The sequence below is a fragment of the Harmonia axyridis genome, chromosome 1 (genome assembly GCF_914767665.1).
Source record: "Harmonia axyridis chromosome 1, icHarAxyr1.1, whole genome shotgun sequence".
Lineage (NCBI taxonomy): Eukaryota > Metazoa > Arthropoda > Insecta > Coleoptera > Coccinellidae > Harmonia > Harmonia axyridis.
This window is the reverse complement of record NC_059501.1, coordinates 20,232,796-20,254,901: the sequence shown is the minus strand read 5'-3', so window position 1 is coordinate 20,254,901 and position 22,106 is coordinate 20,232,796. Positions and strand designations below refer to the sequence as shown.

At 34.5% G+C, this 22,106-nt stretch overlaps 1 protein-coding gene across 1 annotated transcript in view; it reads right to left on the bottom strand.

Annotated features, from left to right (window-relative positions):
* The window catches only part of LOC123670749, a 49,694-nt gene that overhangs the window by 15,908 nt on the left and 11,680 nt on the right, over positions 1–22,106 (bottom strand). The window contains exons 2-4 of the mRNA XM_045604294.1: positions 10,010–10,392; positions 7,235–7,401; positions 5,708–5,840 (exon numbers count right to left, since the gene is read on the bottom strand). Of these exons, the coding sequence (XP_045460250.1) occupies positions 5,708–5,840; positions 7,235–7,401; positions 10,010–10,302 (593 nt within the window). The 5' untranslated portion in view covers positions 10,303–10,392. The remainder of the gene's footprint in view (positions 1–5,707; positions 5,841–7,234; positions 7,402–10,009; positions 10,393–22,106) is intronic.

The window sequence follows — 22,106 nt, the reverse complement described above, 5'->3', positions numbered from 1 at the left end:
GCCGTGGCGGTCATATGCCAAAAATCATATTTGAAATGTAATGCCACAAGATTATCTTGCGGATAAATAAAATTCATGTCAATCGAATAATCCATCGTTGTTTCATTGCAATTTAAAGTTCCATAGCTCTAAAAAAGACACCCTTTATTTTTATATGACTGTTGTTCCATAGAGTATCGTTGAGGTATCCTGCTATTCTACTGGCTTAAAGTACCTGTTTCCTTACTTCCTCATCTCTCTTGGCTTTCCAATTATGATCCGAAAATTTCAGACATAACGATCTGTCCGGCGAGCGACCGCACTAAAATGAGAAATTCAATATTCCATCAAAGTAACCTTCTTCAATCATCGGACGTTTTCAAATATTCCTCTCTCGGCGAAATGTCTTCTTTCGGCCGGATGAAAAGAAGGAAATCATCTTTCTGTGTGGCTATGAAAGTCATTGGTCTATGCGGATAAGCAACAAACCCTTGACCATTTGGAAGACAACATTCGCCGTGTTATTGCCGATATACGGCCACGAATGTTGGAAAAAGTCATCGAAAATTGGACGTCCAGATTGGACTACATCCGAACCAGCCGTGGGGGTCATATGCCAGAAATCATATTTAAAATGTAATGCCACAAGATTATCTTGCGGATAAATAAAATTCATGTCAATCGAATAATCCATCGTTGTTTCATTGCAATTTAAAGTTCTATAGCTCTAAAAAAAACACCCTTTATTTTTAGGTGACTGTTGTTCCATACAGTATCGTTGAGGTATCCTGCTATTCTACTGGCTTCAAGTACCTGTTTCCTTACTTCCTCATCTCTCTTGGCTTTCCAATTATGATCCGAAAATTTCAGACATCACGATCTGTCCGGCGAGCGACCGCTCTAAAATGAGAAATTCAATATTCCATCAAAGTAACCTTCTTCAATCATCGGACGTTTTCAAATATTCCACTCTCGGCGAAATGTCTTCTTTCGGCCGGATGAAAAGAAGGAAATCATCTCGACCCCTTGTCGGGCGTCATATCCGACAAGAACACGAATTTTCCCCGCCTTGTCGCGTTTTCCGACAATCCGCTAATTCGATCTATGGATCGAATCCGGAAAATACAGGGAGTTAACTGCCGCGAGATCCGAAGATTTCAATTACGAACCCTGAAGCGATTTTAAATTGAATCATTACGGATCCAATTCTCCAACTAATTCCGCAGAGTTGAGGCAATTTAAGAAGAGTTAGGGGTCGGAAGGTCCTGAATCCTGGTACCTGGAGGTGCGAATTTATTCCATCGGGGAGTTGACGCCAATGGTAATGTGTCGCCTTTTTATTTGAGTGAGAGCATCTGCAATTAATTAGGGATTGGATATTATGCAACCTAAAAAGCTTGAAATATGCAAGGAACATGCTTTGATTATGCATAAAAATTGTTGAAATATACATTTTAAAAAAGAACTAATTTTTTTCAAACGTACAATAACAATATCATATTTTGACTGACCAAGATCATTGAGATGTTCTACTTTTCCTCCGCCAGAGGGAGAAATGTTGCTATGTCAACGATGAATTACTTTTCCGTCCGTCGGAGCAGAAATAAAATTTCAATTCATTGCTCATTTCATCTCACTTCTCGTCCTCATGAAATAATATACTATTTACTTGATAAGAATATTATATTGAAGTGACTCTGCATGTCCGAGAGGTGGCGTTGCTGTCTTCGCGTCAATCTCTAGTAAGGCAACGGTGGGTTTATATAGAATCCCCGAATTTGTGCAGAGTAACCTCTTCACGATGGTGTGAGACGGTGTGTTTTGGGAAGAGATCGCTGGATAGCTCAACTGAAGAGTCCACCAGCGATCTCGGGACGAAACACTGTAATCCCTTGAGAGATGGCGCAACTACGACATTTGACCCAAAAACACTCTCCAAAGTAGTGACCCCAACGTGATGGCGGAAAGCCGAAGAGTTGGAGAGCTGAACCGACTCATTGGCCCACTCAACGTCACGGCTAATGACGTGTTCATCGGACACTATCGCCGATGTCACGCTTAGCCTTGCGTTTCTGCCTTCACAGTTCTCTTGCGCTCTCTCCCCTCAAGTATACCTGCGTATCTCCTCCTCTGGCAGGTCGTCGGTACTGGTGAGGGAGTGTGTTGTGACTCTGTACATCCGAGAGGTGGCGTTGTTGGCTTCGGGTCACTCTCTAGTAAGGCATCGGTGGGTTCATAAAGAATCCCCGAATTTGTGCAGAGTTACTTCTACTCTACACGATGTTGTGAGAGGGTGTGTCTTGGGCAGAGATCGCTGGATAGTCCAACTCTTGAGAGAGGACGCAACTAAGACATTTGGCTCGAGAAAGACTCGCCAAAATAGGATAATTAACAAATGGATTCATTTGCGAAATATATGCATGTTGAAAAAAATTATGTACAGGTCAAGGGCGTAGATATGGGGGGAGGGAGAGTACTGAGGATAATTACTCCCCTCCCCCTGGACTCTATTAGAATTCTTGCCAAGACGAAGAATAAAAATGTTTCCACAAAAATGAACCAATAATCACTTTACTGCTCGGCTGTGAAAAATCAGATCATTTAACGTTTTATTCTCGCTTTTTCTTAGAATTCCCACGACAAACTCCCCTTTTTGAGTTTATTTGACTGAAAGCAATTTTTTCCACCCCCGATGCGAGTAACTGCGAAAAACTGTTTGGGATTTTTACTTTAGTTGACAACTCTTTCTTTTCTCACGTCTCGATTGTCTCCCTCACTCACCGATAAGTTACCTCCTTAACTCCTGTGTCAGTATCAACTTATACGAAATCGATATTTCTATCGTATTGTCCAGAATCCCATAAATAAAGCACAAACAAATTGCATTCGTTTTCGTACCTAGTGCCTGAGTGCCTTTTAGTGCCTGGTTTGTGTATCGTCTTCGTAAAAGATCTCGTTGAAGTGAAGTTGGTACCTACCGCTGGAATTTTCAAATGATATAATCGAGAATCAAAAGTTCCCGATTATAACATTTTTAGAATAACAAGCTTTGTGCAAAAACTCCATAAAATAAACAACCAAGTTTGGTTGTCATCAATTTATTATTCCTTTTCTTCTTCTCATTCACTTCTAAAATAGTATATTATATCATTTCGATAGTTTCTAGGAGATATAACTCAAGTGCAATTTCATCGACTAAATTCGCTGTTCAATACAGTCCTAAAGCTCTGCGTTGTTGAACTTCGAGTATCTACTTCAGAGATGGGTAACAACCATCTCAAACCACTTCACTGCTTAAAATAGTCAAGTATAGACTTATGCAGTCAGGAATATCGGTTGGTGGTGCCTTATCCTCGTCTTGCGAAGAACCCTTGACTCAGTTCGAAATCGAGAATCGATACGAAGTGGCATACATCACTGAATAATGCAATTCAAAGCCGAAGTCGATAGGAGATGAAGGGTTCTAGATTAAAACTGGGACGTGTTATACAGGGTGTTACCAAATAAGTGCGAGAGTTTTTAGGGGTTGAATTCTGGTAGAAAATTCTTTAATGTAAACAAAAGCTCTCAGGCTTCTTGGAAAGTTACACAATTCTAGAAATGAAAAAAAAATTGGAAGAATGACATTTTGTGATCATGTTGTACCAATGAAAAAATATCGTGAAAGTCACTTGATCAATTTTTCAATTTCATTCGAAGAAAATTCGTTTATACGCAATGTTGAATTTGATATATTCAATTTTTATTGGAAAACTATACCTCTCATATTCATCGATAAAACACAAGAATATTTGCAATAATTTATCTTCGTTTTCAACACATATTTCTGAATTGGGAATTTCTTTCTCGTTGAAAAGGCCTGGTAAAACATGAAATAATGGGTTGCATGTTTTCTAAAACAGATAAGGTTTACCTTAACTATATTTTACTACCCACAAAATGTCTTTCCCTCTCTTCATCAATTTCAAGAAATAAATTAACATTATTTTTGACCGTTTTTGGAATCGTGTAACTGTGTCATGAGTAAACATGTATCTATTCAAGAAACGCTTCAGTTCATATGAGAGAACTTCATTTGATTTTCGACAAAAATCATTTCTAATAGCTTTGGTAACACCCAGTAGAACGGTGCTGGCGAAGAGTAGATTAACTGAAGCAGTTCCGCAATTTCGTTGGAGATAATTTAAGCCCCTTTTGAAACATCTGAACTTCCCTATCAGCAGCTCGTTAAAGTTATGAACATCTGCAATCTGCATCGAAGTTTTCACAGTAAGGCAATTCATAATTTAGGTTCTTAAAATTGTCGATGTTTGGAATACGAAACTAGGAAGGATTGGAGAATCAAGGATTTATCTGTTTTTTTATGCGAGAATTATTTAGAATTCAAGGGGCATAGTAAAATTAACTGTATTTTGAGCGGTAAATAATTCCGTTACGATGACAGTTTCTATTCTGTGGTGCCGTTTGGCTGTAAATACTCTTGAACAACTTAGATACTCGTAATTTGTAGGGTAGATACAATATTTCAATGTAAACAGATCAGGATGAGTTGAAATTTTGCATATGATTTTTATTTATGGTATAACAATGGTATCATATGGTATGGTATATATCCCAACTCTCCTAGGTCTTTGTATGACCTCTCAGAATGCAAAGTCGAAAGTTTGCATAAAATTTTTGTTGAAAAGGCCCTAGAAATTTAGTTTTGTCAATGATATAGCAAATAATTTACTATAGCTTACTATCGCCATTGGTCAGTATTTCATTAAAAATTACATTTCAACAAACACATTATTTAGTTCATCTAGTCTATCCTACCCACGTTTTTATTATTATAGGTGGGACTTTATTTGGAATCTAGAAACCTTAGCAATCGCAGTCTTTTGATTACAGGTGTTTTCCACTATTCCTGTAAGGAGTGTTCCAGATGCTTTAGTGCAGTCTTCCTTTTGTTTTTTTTTGTACTCATTTAAAGCAGTTCTCTTCCACCTCAATATTTTCAGCAATCTTTATTGGTTTCAGTGGTTAGTACTTTGTAATCCTAAACCGAAGGTTGAGAGTTCGTGCAATTGACTAGAAAAAAAATTAAAAAATTCCTGATTAGGAAACCATTCACAAGAGTGAATGGTCTCTATTGCCATGTAATAGACAGAACACTTACGGTTTTTCTTACTCCTATATGCTCAAAACTTCTTACAGAAGTCTGAGAGTCTCATATTAGAGTACTACGGTTGTACACAGAATGTTAGTTTTTTACTTGTTACTTGATATTATGGATAACATGTAATAGTTGGATAACGAAATGATAGAAGAAATACAAATTAGATAATTACATAATTCAAGAGTTAAGTTAATGAAAACACAAAACAACAGTTCAATACCAGATTAGTCTGACATTGTAGAGGAATGCCAGAGCATTTTAGGGAGATCGTAGTACTAATTGAACAAGACAACGAACTTATTTGAAAAAAAAAATGTTGCTTTATTAGATCATCCGAATTTTACTCATATAATTGTTAGGGATTTTGTTGGAAAGATATCAAAGGTTTTCGTTAGTCTACATATTTATCTGAAAAATCTACTGAATAAGATATTCTTCTTATTTCTGTGACTTAATCTATACGATTCAGTAAAAACGTTTTATGTAATGAATATGGAGATCAAATGTAATGCTATATTTCTATATCTTTATGTCATTTCCAAAATGATTCATTGAATCAAAACTCACCTGAACATATTGCAATGCCTTTGTTCCACGTTATGTCCAGGACATTTGTCCTTCAAGCAATGACGAATTCTTTGTTGAATACCAGAGGAACAGGAAACACTACAAGGAGACCAATCACCCCACTGGCCCCAACCTAAGAAAAAAAAAGTGAATTAAAAATTTAATTCTTTTGAACAGAAAATGAAACAATGGGGATTAAATGAAATTGTGAAATTTTCGTAGCATTATTTTCAATACTGAACAAATCTCTCTGATGGACCACTAATCCCAAAAAGGATATTGAGGATCAGATGGTTTTAGGATGATAGCGATATTTCATTACGAGCGAGAGAACCCAGCAATTTCCGGATTATTTTCGGTTGGTTCTATTGATGTCCAAAAAAATTAAACTAGCATATGAAGGAATCGAGTAAGACATCAAGTTTTCTATTCCAATATTTTCATGAATTTTCTATGGTTCTGATGAAACATGAAGCTTGATATTGCTATATCATTAGAATACCTAAAATAATGAATCTTGACATAGTCACATTAAAGACCCTTTATTATGCATATGTCAGATCAAAATTAGAATACGCATCTATAATTTGGTCTCCTTGCTATCAGGTCCATATTGAGAGAGTTGAGTCTGTGCAGCGGCGTTGTCTAAAACTGTTTTCATATAGAGCAGATGGTGTCTACCCACCTATCGGTTTTCCTCAGAACCTGCTTTTGAGCAGACACTGCATGAATAATGACCGCATGAATAGTTTGAAATGTCGACGAGAATGTCATTCAGTTGTATTCACTCACAAACTAATAAACGGAGGCATTAAAGATTCTAGCATTCTCGAAAAACTGAATTTTGCTTTTCCAAGACCATCCTCTAGAGTTAAGAAGACATTTTATATGCCGACACCTCGAACGAATACATTGAAGTATTCACCTCTTTATAATTTGAGTGATGCCTGTAATACTGTTCTCACTTTTTAATTGTTCCATTTCAAATATCAGATCTCATTATTTTGACTGACTGAGCATTTTTTGTTATCTTTTTTTTCTCAGATTATGTAACATTATTTTTCTTATGCTCCTTGTTCTGTAGTTGGGTTTGAACCAGTAGAACATTGTATATGTATTAAATGAATAAATAAATTTTTACCGATTCTGCATTACCATGAAAACAAAATTATGATCAGAGAACCCCTTGTCGGATACAATACTTCCTTAATCTTTTACATAAAGGAGTTTTCAACAAAGGCCTAGTGCATTGGTTGAGTTTGGTGGTCTATTCAGTAAAAATATATGTTAAAAAAAACAATTCCGTTTTGAATAACGCAAATACTCATCTCTGGTGTTATAAGTAAACAAAGTTTTCAGAGAGGTTCGTTACACATCCAGTGCGAACTCAAAGTGAAAAGGATTCACACGTCAAAGAAAAACCGTAATAGGACCCACTCAGGATAACTCGCGTTATCATTCGGGATAGCAATCCATCACGGGAATCTGAACGCATGATAAACTAGAGAAAAAAGAGAGTGGTCTCACCCAATACCATCCAGACTCTTTGATCAGTACGCTCGCTCCACTTTACAACCGAGGCGGCTGTGACTTTTTCGCCGTCAGCGAATCCAAACACAATGTACTCAAGCGGAGCTGTGATGCCATGTGCGCATTCGGCGGTGGGTTCCTCCATTATAGTCACATTGACTGTCCTGAAAGAGAACAGAAATGAGGGTATTTCGGCCCATATTTCACTTGGGGACTGGAAGAACTGGAGGGATTATCGCTTGAGTGGAACGTTTCTGGAATAGGACTTTTTTCATAAGCTGCGTTGGGGCAACGAACTTTTTGCTTGGGATATTGCCGGGCCTAGGGAGATGGAATGTGGTTGTGAAGGAAATAAATGAACAAGACATTGTAGTTTATGAAATCATCAGAAGGCATTCTGCTTTTTGGGTTGAATGTATGTCCTCGAAAATCCCTAGTGAATGTGATCGTGATATGCGAATGGAATACATCATCAAAACATATTTTTTCTCACAGAGAAATGAAGAGCTGGATGATAATCGGTGGATATATGGAGGATATCTTTCGAATTAGGGCGTATTCATCTAATTTTTCTAACTGAATTAATTGATTAGACACAATTAACGACATAAAATATTCGGAAAAAATTATATTATATAGACTTTTATTAATTAGATTTCACCTTCTCAAAGAGGAGTTGTGCCAACATCGGTGACAATAAGCTCATGACAAAATTAATATTTTCAAGCTAACTTGATAGTGATGAAGAGTCATATATGGTATTACTATCTTAGGTGGTCAAAATGAGGCTTCAGTACAATCAAGTGTTGGAAAGTGTTATATTTTGTTATTAATCTGTAGGAGAAAAAGCTAAAGATTTCACCTAATTGAAAAGTTGTTGTGTCAACATCGGCGACAAAAAGCATGAGCTTATTATCACCATAAGCAAAATTAATATTTCAAAGCTAACTTGATAGTGCTGAAGAGTCATATATGCTATTTCTTTTTCAGTACAGTCAAGTGATAGAAAGTGTTATATTTTTTTAATTCCCTGAAAAGTATATACAATTTCTCTGTAGGTGGAAAAGGCAAAGATTTCCCCTCATTAAAAAGTTGTTGTGCCAATATCGGTGACAATAAGCATGAGCTTATTGTCATCATAAGCAAAATTAATATTTTCAAGCTAACTTGATAGTGCTGAAGAGTTTTATATGGTACTACTCTCTAAGGTGGCCAAAATAAGACTTCAGGATAGTCAAGTGTTGAAAAGTGTTATATTTTGTTAATTTCCCGAAGAGTATATACAATTTTTCTTTAGGAGAAAATGCCAAAGCTTCCATTTTATTGAAACGTTGTTGTGCCAACATCGGTGACAATAAGCAGGAGCAGGTGGCCATAAGGAAAATTAATATTTCGAAGCTAACATGATAGTGCTGAAGAGTTATATATGGTACTAGGGTGGTCAGAATAAGGCTTCAGTACAGTCAAGTGTTGGAAAGTGTTATATTTTGTTAATTCCCCGAAGAGTATATACAATTTTTCTGTAAGAGAAAATGCTAAAGATTTTGACTTTATTGAAAAGTTGTTGTGCCAATATAGGTGACAATAAGCATGTGCTTATTGTCACCATAAGCAAAATTGAAATTTCCGAGATAACTTGATAGTGCTGAAAAGTCATAATATATGGTACTACTTTCTACAAAGTAGTCAAAATAAGGCTTCATTCAGTACAGTGTTGGAAAGTGTTATCTTCTGTTGATTTCCGAAGGAGTAAACACAATTTTTCTATGAGAATATTCATTCCGACAATTATTGGTTGATGTGCACAAAGCAGTTTTCAATAGTGCTTCATTTTTTGTTGATCCGTTTGAGTTCTAAATCTATAAATTCTCATTCGTGAAATTTTATTGTTGTGTGACACAATCAGTGACAATTAGCTCATAGCAAAATCAATATTTCCAAGTTAACTTGATAGTGCTGAAGAGTCATATATGGTACTAGGTACTTTCTAAGGTGATCAAAATAAGACTTCAGTACACCATTACAACAATTTCAAATTATTCACTTCGTCAAATTCAGTTTTTTTAGTCTGGACTAACGTGGAGTCTGAGGGTCATCTATCATTCAGTTTGTTTATAGTCTATTTTTATTGGAATTTGATGAGCGTTGAAAATTCAAGAAGCTTTATCGAATATAATGTCAATGTAGCAGAATTTGAGTAATACTTATTAAGCTATTATTTTACTTACGCAGTATTATATCAATATAAAAAACCTCTTTTCATCCATTCTTCCAACAAAAACATATGTTAACTATTATTTTCCGAAATTTTGACAAACATTTTTTGAAGCTTGGTACTTAAGAAAAAAGTGAGTGACATAGTAGGTTGAGCGGAATATTTGAAATTGTAATTTTTAAGAAACGTTCTGTAACTTGTTAACTAATCTAGATATCTATGATCTGCTATCTGATGTCTCATTGTTTCAAAAAGGAAGATGAACTTTTCTTCGCTAACTCTCAAAGTTATATCTCTCGAATATATCCGCAATATATCCAGATCCCATTCAGATAAGCTGTAAATGCAAACATAAAATTCTTGAATTCGAAAAATCCATCATATCCCCATATTCGTGCCAGCTTTTAATCTTCCAATATTCGAATTCTACCCTCGTCCTCCCTCAATATCCTTCGGTACGCCCTTACTGCACGGACGAATCTCGACAATGGCAGGAATTTCCATACCATTGTTGACTTCTCGCGAAGAGACCATCTAATTGGAAAGTTAGAACTCACCTATCGTCGGCATCCATCGATATGCTCCACTGATCTCTGAACGCCCGCATATCCTTGAAAGTATTCGATAATTCGAAGCGTGCCGTGAATTTACTTCCGACGCCGCCTGCTGGATTATGCGCCGCTCCAGACGTCGCCACACTCAATCCTCTGAAGACAATCGGGCAGTCCATTACCGATTCTTCGATACTCACCCTTTTGCCGAGGAATAGCCGCTCCAGATCGCAACTGGCGACGATTGGATTGGAAAGAGATAAAAGGGCGAAGATAACTGGGAATAGATTTCGTTCCATTGTGGTTGGAATAATTGTAGCAGGTTCAGGATGGGATTTCTAGGCTCATTATCTTCTCGGTCTGGTAGCGATGACTTTTTCCGGCGATTCCTGAAAATTTAATGAGGTTATGAGGTTTCTTTTGGCGAATTTATTTGGAATTGGCGGAGAATAAATCTTTCACTATTGAAGAGAAATATTTCTTATCTGATTTTAATTTTAAATGGGAATGAATATCAAATATTGATTACAATTTAAAAAGTATAATAAGCCATAAAACACTTGACTCAATAAATCCCGGGTATAACCAGTGACAACACATTCATTAAAATTTCGATTTTTTTTGTCAACATAGTCACTTTCAAGAGAGATACATACTTTTTCAACTTTTCAATAACTATTCTGTAAAAATATTCGTCTTTGCTATCAAAATAGGCTTCAACCTCAGCAATTATTACTTCTTCCATTGAAGCCATTTTTTCCTAAAGTATTATAATAATATAGTCCGGGAGCCAGGTGCAAATTTGGTTGATTATTTCCTCTCGAGAGATACTTGGTGAGATGCATCAGATAATAGTAATAAAAAGCCTCGTGAACGTTAGCTACGACTCGGTTGGGGGGGAGAGCGGCGGCAGCCCGCCAAACACGAAGAAAAAAAATACATTCAGTCATTTCCTCCCGACTGAAAATTTTTCAAATTGTAGCTAACCCAATATCTAGACGAAAAAATACAATCAGCTGGCTAAAGCATGGTGGATTATAAGTCAGTTGGTGCCTCAAACATGAAAAAAAAAATATATTTTCAATGACAGCTCTGACAGCGACTCTGATACTGAATCAGAGAGTGGAAGTAACTAAATATTATTGTGCAACATGTGGAGAAAGTCCTCTTCTCGCGAGTGTGGCACTCTCTGATTCATTATCAGAGTCGCTGTCAGAGCTGTCATTGAAAATATATATTTTTTTTCATGTTTGAGGCACCAGCTGACGTATAATCCACCATGCTATAGCCAGCTGGTTGTATTTTTTCGTTTAGATATTGGGTTAGCTACAATTTGACAAATTTTCAGTTGAGAGGAAATGACTGAACTTTTTTTTCTTCGTGTTTGGGGGGCTGCCGCCGTTTTCCCCCCCAGCAGAGTCGCAGCTGACGCTCACGAGGCTTTTTATTACTATTACCTGATGCATTCTACTAATTACCGTTTGAGAGGAACTTGGTCATGTATATCTGTTACTGGCTCCCGGACTAATACGAAAGTGATTGTAACGTCTGCACGCCGAAAAACTATTTTCTTAGATTATAATTATATTATGTATTTATCCCTAGAACCACATATTAACAATGAAATATATTTGGTATAGGATTTTATTCTTCTTCTTTTAGCGTCCGAATAGGCAAAATGCTTGTTCCACATCGTAACTCGTCTCAAGTAGGTAGATTATCCATCCATCGTTTCCAAGGTCTTCCTGAGCTTCGATCTATCCTTAGGGATCATCACGATTCGGTCTTTTGCCATTCGGGTTTTATGATTTTACCACTGAACTTTTGTTTTCAGTACCCCATCGCTGATGTTGTCTATCTGGCATGTTTTCCTGAGAGCCTCGCTTCTCTGACTATCCCATAGAGAATTTACGGTTTTTCTTCGAACTATTTTCATCTCTGCTGCTTCCATTATTTGGTAGGTCTTCGATGTTTTAGGTCTAGTTTCTGGCGCATTATAATTCCAAGAGTTATTCCCAGTGTTATGAATTGAGTAAACTCGTTATATTTGCCTGTATGTGGTTGTTACGATGAAAATTCTCCTTTGTTTTGATGCTGTTACTTTGGATTTGTCTGTTGTAGAGCAGATGGACCACATAACATAATCGAGTTCTGTCAAATGCCTTTTATGAGTCTATAAAACAGAAGTTGGTTTATTATACTCTATAGACTTTTCAATTATCTGTCTTACAATAAAGATTGCATCTATGCATGATTGCACTGGATTTCTCACAATAAACAAACAAATTTAAAATAATTTCCAGAATAGAGAGTACAAAATCCCGGATGTTACAAAAATGCTTCCACTGATTTATTGATCGAAATATCATTATTTACTTACTTCATTGAAACAGGTGGTACATTATATATTTCAATAATCATGTACCTGGATGATTTTTCATTATTTTTTCAGTATTCATTTACAATGAAGAAAGTGTCGATGTTGGTGTCGACATATTTCGATATTTCGTGAATTTATTGAGGGGCTGGTCTGAATTGCAATTCTCGAGTGGAAATTTTGAAAGCGGACAACAAAAACTGTTTTTCACCCTGAAAGTTATCAAAATGCATCCTCAGAAGCATAATGAGAACACTAAGTGAATTCAGACGTATTCTGGCACCGGTTCATTTTAAATTATCATTCTCAGCCCACTTGAGCCTCTATGGGACCTCACAGAAGGTATGAGTTTTTACGTTTGTTTGTTTTATGAGTAAATCCTCACGTTATCTTACCCTGAGCTTCATTAATTATTTGTCCTTTAATATTTCTCCTTATTTTCAAACTCAGAAAATTATCTTTGTTATTCCTTTATTACTTTTTGTTTCTTCCTGACATTCTATATCCCAATTAATCACTAATACTGGAAATTATTCATTTTTATGCTACTTTTTTCATTATCTGATGCTCAATCCGACAAAATTAGTAGATAAATTCTCCGATTAATAATTCAGAATTGAATGATATAGCTACAAATATATTTCAGCATTATGGAATTAAAACAAAACATAGTACGAAAAAAACCACCTCGTAGCTCGTAGAAAAACAACTTATCGATAAACACTAATGGTTTCCCTACGAATCAGAGCAGAAAAACTCAATATTACCATTCGTATGATGAATTTGCCAGAAAACATACTCCTAAAACTGAAAAAAATGAACAAGAGACATCCTCATTTCTATCGAACGATAGTAAAATCAAGTGAATTCTTCAAACTTCATCCCTCTCTTTCCTGCTGTTGTATTTTTCGTGCCCAATTCTCATTTCCGCAACAATGTTTCAGTTTTACGACCACTCTGATCGAGGATCGTAATCTGTGATGTGTTGATTTTTCCTCTTCATGGATCCATCAAGTTTATAGCCCACAAACTCTTAATTAAATGACCTTCGTATCTTCAGTGAGCTTAGTTGTGTGACGCGTTTGGGTTGATTCAGATCTGTTAATTTCCTGCAGAAACTCAAACTAGTTATGTGACTTTACTTTCTGTCCAATATATGGAAAGTTATAACTTATGTAGGTGAAATTGGACCTTGTGACCGATTGCTTGGCTTCCTGCATTCAACAACATTAATTGGGAATCTAAACCGCATATGTCCGAAACTTCAGTAATTGCGAACTTGTCATTTGAGTATTATTATTATTATGGTAACAATAAGAGTAGAGGTATAAATATATTTACACTTTATTTGAAACTTACTTAAGACCTCAGAGTTATAAACATAGATAGAGGGAGCATATGTCATTTTCAGCAAGCGAATTTTCTCTCCCAAATGAACTATCGAATTTGACATAATGAGAACATATCATTGAAACGATATCAAGGGCGTAGATCTTTTTTTCTTGGTGGGGGGGGGAATCGAAAAATTTTTTCACAACAAAGTTAACTCATATCTGTAATATGAGAAGAAAATGTTTTAATAACAATCTTCGAACCAAATTACTCAAAATATTTTTTATTACCAATTCGATTGTTGTTACCTTATACTAGGTTTTCTCCAAATGGAGTAACGAATGAAAATGAGTGATTTCTTGGATAATTTTAAGAATAAAAAGTTCCATAAAAATCAGCTTGAAAACGCTTTGCTTTCGAGATACAGGGTGTTTCTTGTATAGTCGTACTTTTTAGTGATGCTTATATCAGTTTATTTATTCTTTATTACTCTTCACTACAGAAGGAGTAAATTAGTACCAAAACTTATAATTAATTCATTGATCACAGCTTACTTATTGGATGCTTATAATAATTTGGATTTCGTGAGGATATCTAAAGAGCCATTTGATTTTTTTTCTCGGAATCGATAGGAGATACGACAAAACTACAACAAACAAAAAGTGTAGTACTCAATCAATGTATTTTATTCTACCAAATTTAGTACAGTGATTTTCAAGAAAAACTGTCAATTAAACCAATAGTTTGTGACTGACAGTAACAATTTTTATATATAAACAGTTTCAAAATCAATAAATATACATGAACCCGTTTTAGTTATTTATTTCACCAGCTTATACATATATTCTCTTATTTATTTTCTTTTTTATTTTCTCCCCATTTTATTGATTCTTCCCCTATTTTTTTTTCTTCCCCTTATAGACAGAGATGAATGCAGCACAGCACAACTCAAGAATTAAGAATTATGCTTTTTATTTTTCTGACAAAATGTCTGAGCTCACTTACATGCTTTATCTCCTGAGTTTATTTTGACATTTTTCTAAAGTACCAGTGCTTCACCAAAAATAGTTCTGGAGGAAATAAGCAGGTACCCTTCCAGAAAAAATATCACCCTGTAGATTTGCATTCAAAATAAGCATATCACAAATAAAACAAAAAACGTTAACGTAATCAGATATCATATCAAACCTACTAGTTACACTAGAACTTAGTGTTTGATCAATTTTTTTCAAAAAGAAATTTATTTTAAAAGCGATGTTTGGATCTTGAGGTGCCTCATTCGTCTGTTCATAATCGAACAATTTTGGTTTATACTTTCGTCTTACAGTTTATAAAGGAGAAGAACCTTGATCTATATCAAGAGCAGCCGCTAGTTTTCCAGCTTTCGCAAGTTTTTCCTCGAGAACATTATCATCCCTATAATTTTTGAAATGATCAACTAAATTCTTCAAATAGTTTTGGCACACTTCAATGTCAATCGCTTCACTTTGCATCATTTTCCTCACAATATTAATCTGGAATGAAACATCATACCAAATTATTATACTTCAAATAAATTTAAAAGAATGAATATTCAATAAAAGAGAACTTGCTTTATGTCTAGTTTCTATGTTAAAAGTATAATTTTCTGCTATTTCTAAAAGGCTATCACATATTTGAATGAAATGAAACTTTAGCATCAATTCTACTTCATCATCTAGTATCACTTAGGGGTTTTAGATGTAACTGAGGATCATACTTTTTATAACATTCCAATCTTTCTGTGGATGAAGAGAAATATATATATATATATATATATATATATATATATATATATATATATATATATATAAAGTTCTTGTACAATATCAAAAGAGTCCAGTGTTTCGTTTGAAACCTTAGCAGCATCATTTTCAGTTAAATTTAAGCTGTGTGCAGGACATGGCGCAAAAAATGCCCTAGGATTAGCATCGAGTATGCGTTTTCGTAAATCAATATGTTTTCCGCGCATATTTGCCCCAATATCAGATCCTTGACCATTCATGATTTTAATATCTGAATTTAATTTAATTTTGTATCTGGTAGCCTAAATAATGGGTCATTCTTAAAGAATTTGTTTGTGAGTTTTGCATTTGACTAATCTAAGACAGTTTTGATAAGTTCCCATTATCATATTCAAAAAGTATTTTAGAAGAACCTTGAAAAGGTACTTACCATTTCATAAAATTCAATTTAATCACAATAGAAAACAGTTAAGCAAAACACAATACACAAAATACAAATCTTCTCAATTTTTAATTATCTAAGTATTTAAATTCTCGATTAAATTCTTATTGCGAAATTAAATCTATTATTTGGATTACGCCGCCTCTCGCTGTTATAGCACAGTTAGCAGATTTTGGTGGTTTCAGATATTCTGCGTAACTTGTAGTATTTTTCCTACAGATAGTGTTGAAAGTTTCAGTAATTCCTCTGGCTAAAGGCCATCGTTTCGGTATTTATGATTGATTATGTTTACATATCATATACGTGTGTAAGTGATAATCGAAGAAAGGGTGCCCGCCGTCCGATGCAGGTTGCCGGATGCCCATAAAGAAATCTTGTGCCGACAAAGGGATAATTATTATCTATGATTTATTTACTCATAAAGAATCGTATAATGGCAATCTGGCTATTTCATACTGATTGCGACGTTCGGAAACTTGTATAAATTGCTAGAAAGAAGTTTGGAAAAAAAAATTGTTGAAAAAATTTGAAAGAATTTTTTTCGAAAATCTTTGCTCCATCGGTTCTTCATGCGGTCTATAAGAGGTTTTGGCGCCCTTTTAAAGTGGCGCCCGCGTGCGGTGCACGCGTTGCCCGCGCGGTTGCGGGGCCCTGTAAACAAATTGGCGAATGAATTCGGATACTAAATGGCGAATGCGCAACAAGTTACAATTACTGTGCACACTTCAGCTCCTATTTAAAGGAAAATTAGTTTTGAGTGCCGTAATGGAGTTAGAAATGTTAAAATAAGTTTATCGCTCTCAATTCATGAGGGAACCACATAAAGTTTCACTGGAAATACTCATGAACTCCAAATCGACAAAATAATAATGAAAATCTTCCGCTCGGCTTTGCTTCACTGTTGAACTTCCTCTCGAGTTTCCACATTCATCTCTGTCACGAACAAATCAACAGTTTTAGAAAGGAATCGATCTATTTACCCAATCCCCTGCACCCCTATGCTGCAGACTCTACGACGACAAAACAACCCCTCGGATATTAAGAAAGGACCGGAGGCGTGTTGTTCTGTCACAAACCTCCATTTATATTCATGAACGCAAACAAGATGTTCGTTGTTGAAACAAAGTACCCGGTTGATTATTTCCCAGAAAAAAGGGCACAGTGGAGAATCATTAGAATAATTGAAGGCATCTTATTGGGTTCTGCTAATCCAGTATGTAGATGAGTGTTTTGGGTTGTTCTCCTCGTTGTACGTTTTTTGCTTCCTTGTGGCGCTCCCTTCATTTCGTTTTGAACGTTGCTAGCTAACTTTTGTCCAGAGGCAGTTTCGCAAGATCCTGGCTCGCAGGGGTTTTAATCAAGAGGGGATTCATTTTGGTTGTTATTCCTCAGTCCTAGCTTTAGAACGTCATTAACGTTTATTAAACATGAAAAAGTATACAATGATAAGTAGATCATAACTAGCTCACTATAATATTATACTAACTAACAAGAAATGTGAAAATCATAAATGTTAATCTAATTTGAATCGTTTCTATTCTAGAGAAGAAAAGAAACAGAGAGACATGAAATGCTCAGGGTTGGCATTAGAGGTAAAAGAGTGAAGCGACCGTTTCAGATGCCTCTATTGGAGGGGCGGCAGTTCGGCCGAGTTTGCTGGCAGCCTTTTTTATTTTTTCCTTGATTTTCGAAAACAACATAAGGTTGTTCCATCAGCTACATTTGTCAACATTCCCTGCAATAATAATCTTCAAGCTGCTTTTATATTATATATATTTGGTTTAATATTATTATTAACATTCCAATATTCTTCCTCCACTAGGATTTAATTTTTGTTACACGTGATTGTAAGAATCTTTATCGGGAGATAAAAGTTCTGTATAATCATCGGAGCAGGTGCTGCTTTACTTATGGGTGAGCATTTTTCAGCAAGAGCTAAAAAATGCTTAGCTGCAGGTGACAAAATTACTCGCGCCGGCCTTGAAAATGTTTATTATTGGTTGAGGTCTCACTGTGGGTATATGAAGATCATCGATGAAGTGAGTTATTCAAAAATTCAGCTAAAAGAAACAATCAAGTTTTATTGATCGCATAAGTCGTTGAAATGCAGAATATCTGCGAATTCATTTCTGTGCTTTCACAGAGGCACATACATTTAAATCCTACCTCTTTTTTAGGAGGGACCGTCATGATCAGAGATTCATCAAATTAAGTAGCTTGATTTTTTAATCAACTACTTTATTTGAAAATCAATCTCGTGACAAATTACATACTGGATTTTTTTATTTGACTCGATTCGAAATATTTATTGCTTGACTTGATATCGAGCTACTTCATGTCATTTGAGCTTGATATGCACGAGTCATAAGGCATATATTTCTGCAAGCTCGTGGGTGCTTAGACAAAATAATCATCTTCAAAAGATGAATACATTGAGTTTGACATCGATCTCCGAAATCTATTCAAGAAGTCTTCTGTGAATCGAGCAAATGAAATGGCTTGGGGTTATGAAATAAACAAATTCTTGACTGAACCACGTGCTGACAGATTTGCAGATATTTTAGAATGGTGGAAGAGGTACGGAATGGCCAAAGATTTTTTATCGCCAGCATATCAGCTCCTATTGAAAGGCAATTTTCTAGAGATGTTACTGTTAGAGATGACTGTTACAAGAACTCGCAACAGATTAGGCGAAAAATCCATAAGATGCCCTATGTGCCCCATGCCCAGATCCTGGATGGCAAATAATGTAATGAAACAGCGCTTGAAGGCTTGGATGTTTTATAGAAATTTTATTTGTGTTCGATTATGAAATAGTTGGAAATTATGGTTAATCTAAGTATATATAAAACCGCTTGCACATATACGTCAAACTTTAAACGTAAAATCACAGCCCAAACGGGACCATCTAGAGCAAAAATGACAAGAATAAGACCCCCCTCAAAATCGTCTGGAGATCCCGGGAAAAATCCCAAACCTTCGATTCTCCCCGCGGTTTTCGAGTATACGGGGTGTTTCGGATCATTTTGACATTTCAAGTCCCATATTTCTGTGGTATCTGTGGACAATTTGACTGTCAGTGTCATGTTAATAATAAATATTCCATTTCGATATATGAAAGTTCTTGAAAAAGTTTGCAGTTTCCAAAATTGTTATTCAATATTTAAATAAATGCCGACAGATAAAATGCAAAGTCTTCGGCGAATCGAAAATTCGATAGATATTTGTCAAAATTTGGAAATGAACATTGATATCATCGAATGCATTTTCAGTTCAGGTTCGTTTGAAGGGTTTGTATAATTATTGATTCAATTGGATGAATGTTACTTTATTTCAGGAATTTTTCGTTTATATTCCACAAACTATAAATTTTCATTCTCTTTCGTGAGAATTTGAATCTATTGCGACAGAAGATGGAACTACAAAAGAGAACAAAAGCTTCATCTGATCATGTATTAAACAGATAGAAAAACTCCTTATAGATAATTCACAATTGGCTTTATTACTGGAAAAAGAGATGACAGATGACATTCAAAAATTTCCATGTGTTTTTTGAATAACTGAAATATACACTTTTACGACAGGAGAGTGCAAAAATATAAATGACCCATCCGTTTTTGAAGAATTTGAGTGCAGTGCTGTTGAATTTATAATGAATAAGTCAAGTCGTTGTGAAATCTTCCATACGAATAATTTCAACTATATATTATCTATTATATTATTTGCCGCTCAACTGGAACATGTATTAACAAACCTTGGAAATTAGAGACTCAAACTTTTTACCTGATTTCTCAAAAAGGTTCCACCAAGATATTAAAATTTCTTATGAGGTAACATAAACCATGGGTATTTGAAAGGCAAGTCTATTCATTCTGTCTCTTTTTAGTTTGTTTATTAAAGCTATACTAGGATATACATATAAAAAATCAGTTGAAATACTATTCAAAATGTTACGACAGAAATAAAATTTAAAGGATCATTCAGTATATGAAGAATTTCAACATGGCAGTTACTTTTGAAATTGGTATCAATTTTCCAGCAATTCAATATAGGTATAAAATACTTTAAAAAGTAACTATTCATCAAAACTTTCCATTTCATGAATGAATGATTAAACTTGTATAAACATGTAGATACCTATTTCACTAGTTTTCAATCGTTATAGGAATAGTTGCTCTATGGCCAGTTTGAAAATGCTATCCTACTGATTTATTCATTGCTTTTGATTTTGGTAAAAATTACATTATTAATTGATTCAGATCCAAAGTTATCATTTGAAAAAAATCAAGTCAGTGTAGTTATTCGAACCCACTGATATGGGTCAATAGTATTGGCCGATACAATTTTAGTACCGATTTCAAATACTCAGTTCCTTTTGACTGATGTAAAAATTGAACAATGATCTTTGTATCTTGAAATGAGTTTTGCACTTTTCCAGTGTTCAACAATGAGATAATTATTAAATTGACTCAAGAAATTAACAGAGTATGCTTTATCAGGACTAGTTAATACTGCTAAAGATGTTAATAAATCTATTAATTTCTTATATGGTTCATCATTACAACTCTCTTTTGTTGAATCAAATTTCAATTAAGTTTTCAAAGGAGTGATATTCAGCCCTTAACATTTTTTAGCTTTCCATAAATTCTTTATGATAAAATTATCATTTGAATTTTCTATCAGATATTATATTCATTCAGAATTAACATTAGTTAAAACGAAAAAGTCATCCACGTACAATGCAACAACAGTTAGCAAGTTATTTTTTGATTTTATGTAGATACAATGCTCAATTGTTGATCTTTTTTAACTAATATCTATCAAAATTTTATTTACTATATATATTGCCCTGTTCAATTTACTTCTGAGTAAAACCCAGAGCTACAAGCTTACTCTATAACGTAGCGAACCATCATTCAGCTGTCCTCCACTAAATCAGAATTATCTAGTGAAATTTCATATATATTTCATATATATCATCCCTTATCTATGATAACTACATCTCGACTGGTATTAATGAAATTGTTACCTGTATCCCTTTGATCATTCACCAGAACCCATAAAAATCATTTTTGTCCCTATACCTTCAAGAAATATGCAACAGAAGAGTATGCAAAATTCATCGATACAATTTTCAGATTCTAAAAACGCCTTAGTTCTTCAGGAATGTCCAATTGGTCTTTCGATATTATAAATTATTGAAAATAACCTACTATTAACCAAATTTTTAGATTTCAAAAGGTGTCCTTCCTTATATTTTAAATATATACACCCTATATAATTGTTGATCATATATTGTATTTCTTAATAAATTATGGATTAGAAGAATAATTTGTTGCTCAACTGAAAAAAGTATTGATGAACCTTGGAAATGAGGGACTTCTTATAACCTGATTTCTCAAAGATGTTACATCTAAATAATATGATATTATTATGATTGCTTGTAAGGCAACATAAGCCATGGGTTTTTGAAAGGTAGATCTATTCATTCTGCCTCTTTTCAGTTCATTATAGCTATACTGAATATTCCTAAAACAAAATTTCACTGTAGGTCTTTTCATAGATCTTATCGAATGATTATGTAAATTCAATTTGTCAAAACTGAAAATAAACGTTTAATGCAGTTTCTTTATTTCAGGTGGTATTTCTATTGACTGATAATAACTCTCACATTTTGATTATGCATTTTTCCCAAATTTTTTAAAGAAGAAAGAAATTGCCATTTCTAGAGAAATGAGAATTTCAGATTTCAAAATGTCTAATTACTACTTCAAATATATATACACCCTATATAATTGTTGATCAAATATTGTGTATTTCTTTACAAATTAGTTAATAATTTGAAGTTTTAATCTCAATTTTTAGACTTGAATTGGTCCAACATCTCTAGATACTTCTAATTGATATTCGACAAATAAAGATCCTGTATAATTATCCATCCAAACGAAAATAATCCATCTTCTGAAAAGAAAAACAATGTTTACTATATAGAATTAATTTTAATAATGATTCAAAAGTGATGAAATTTTGCAGACTTACTTATTTTGGGTCTTAGATTATGAATCCGCTGTCATAAATTCCTTAATCCAGCTAGTTTTTTTTTTAATTGTGAATTTTTTTTCTTCAATTGTGTAATTGGCCTAATGAAGGTGAGGTTATCCACATTAATAGCTAGTTTTCTTGTATTTT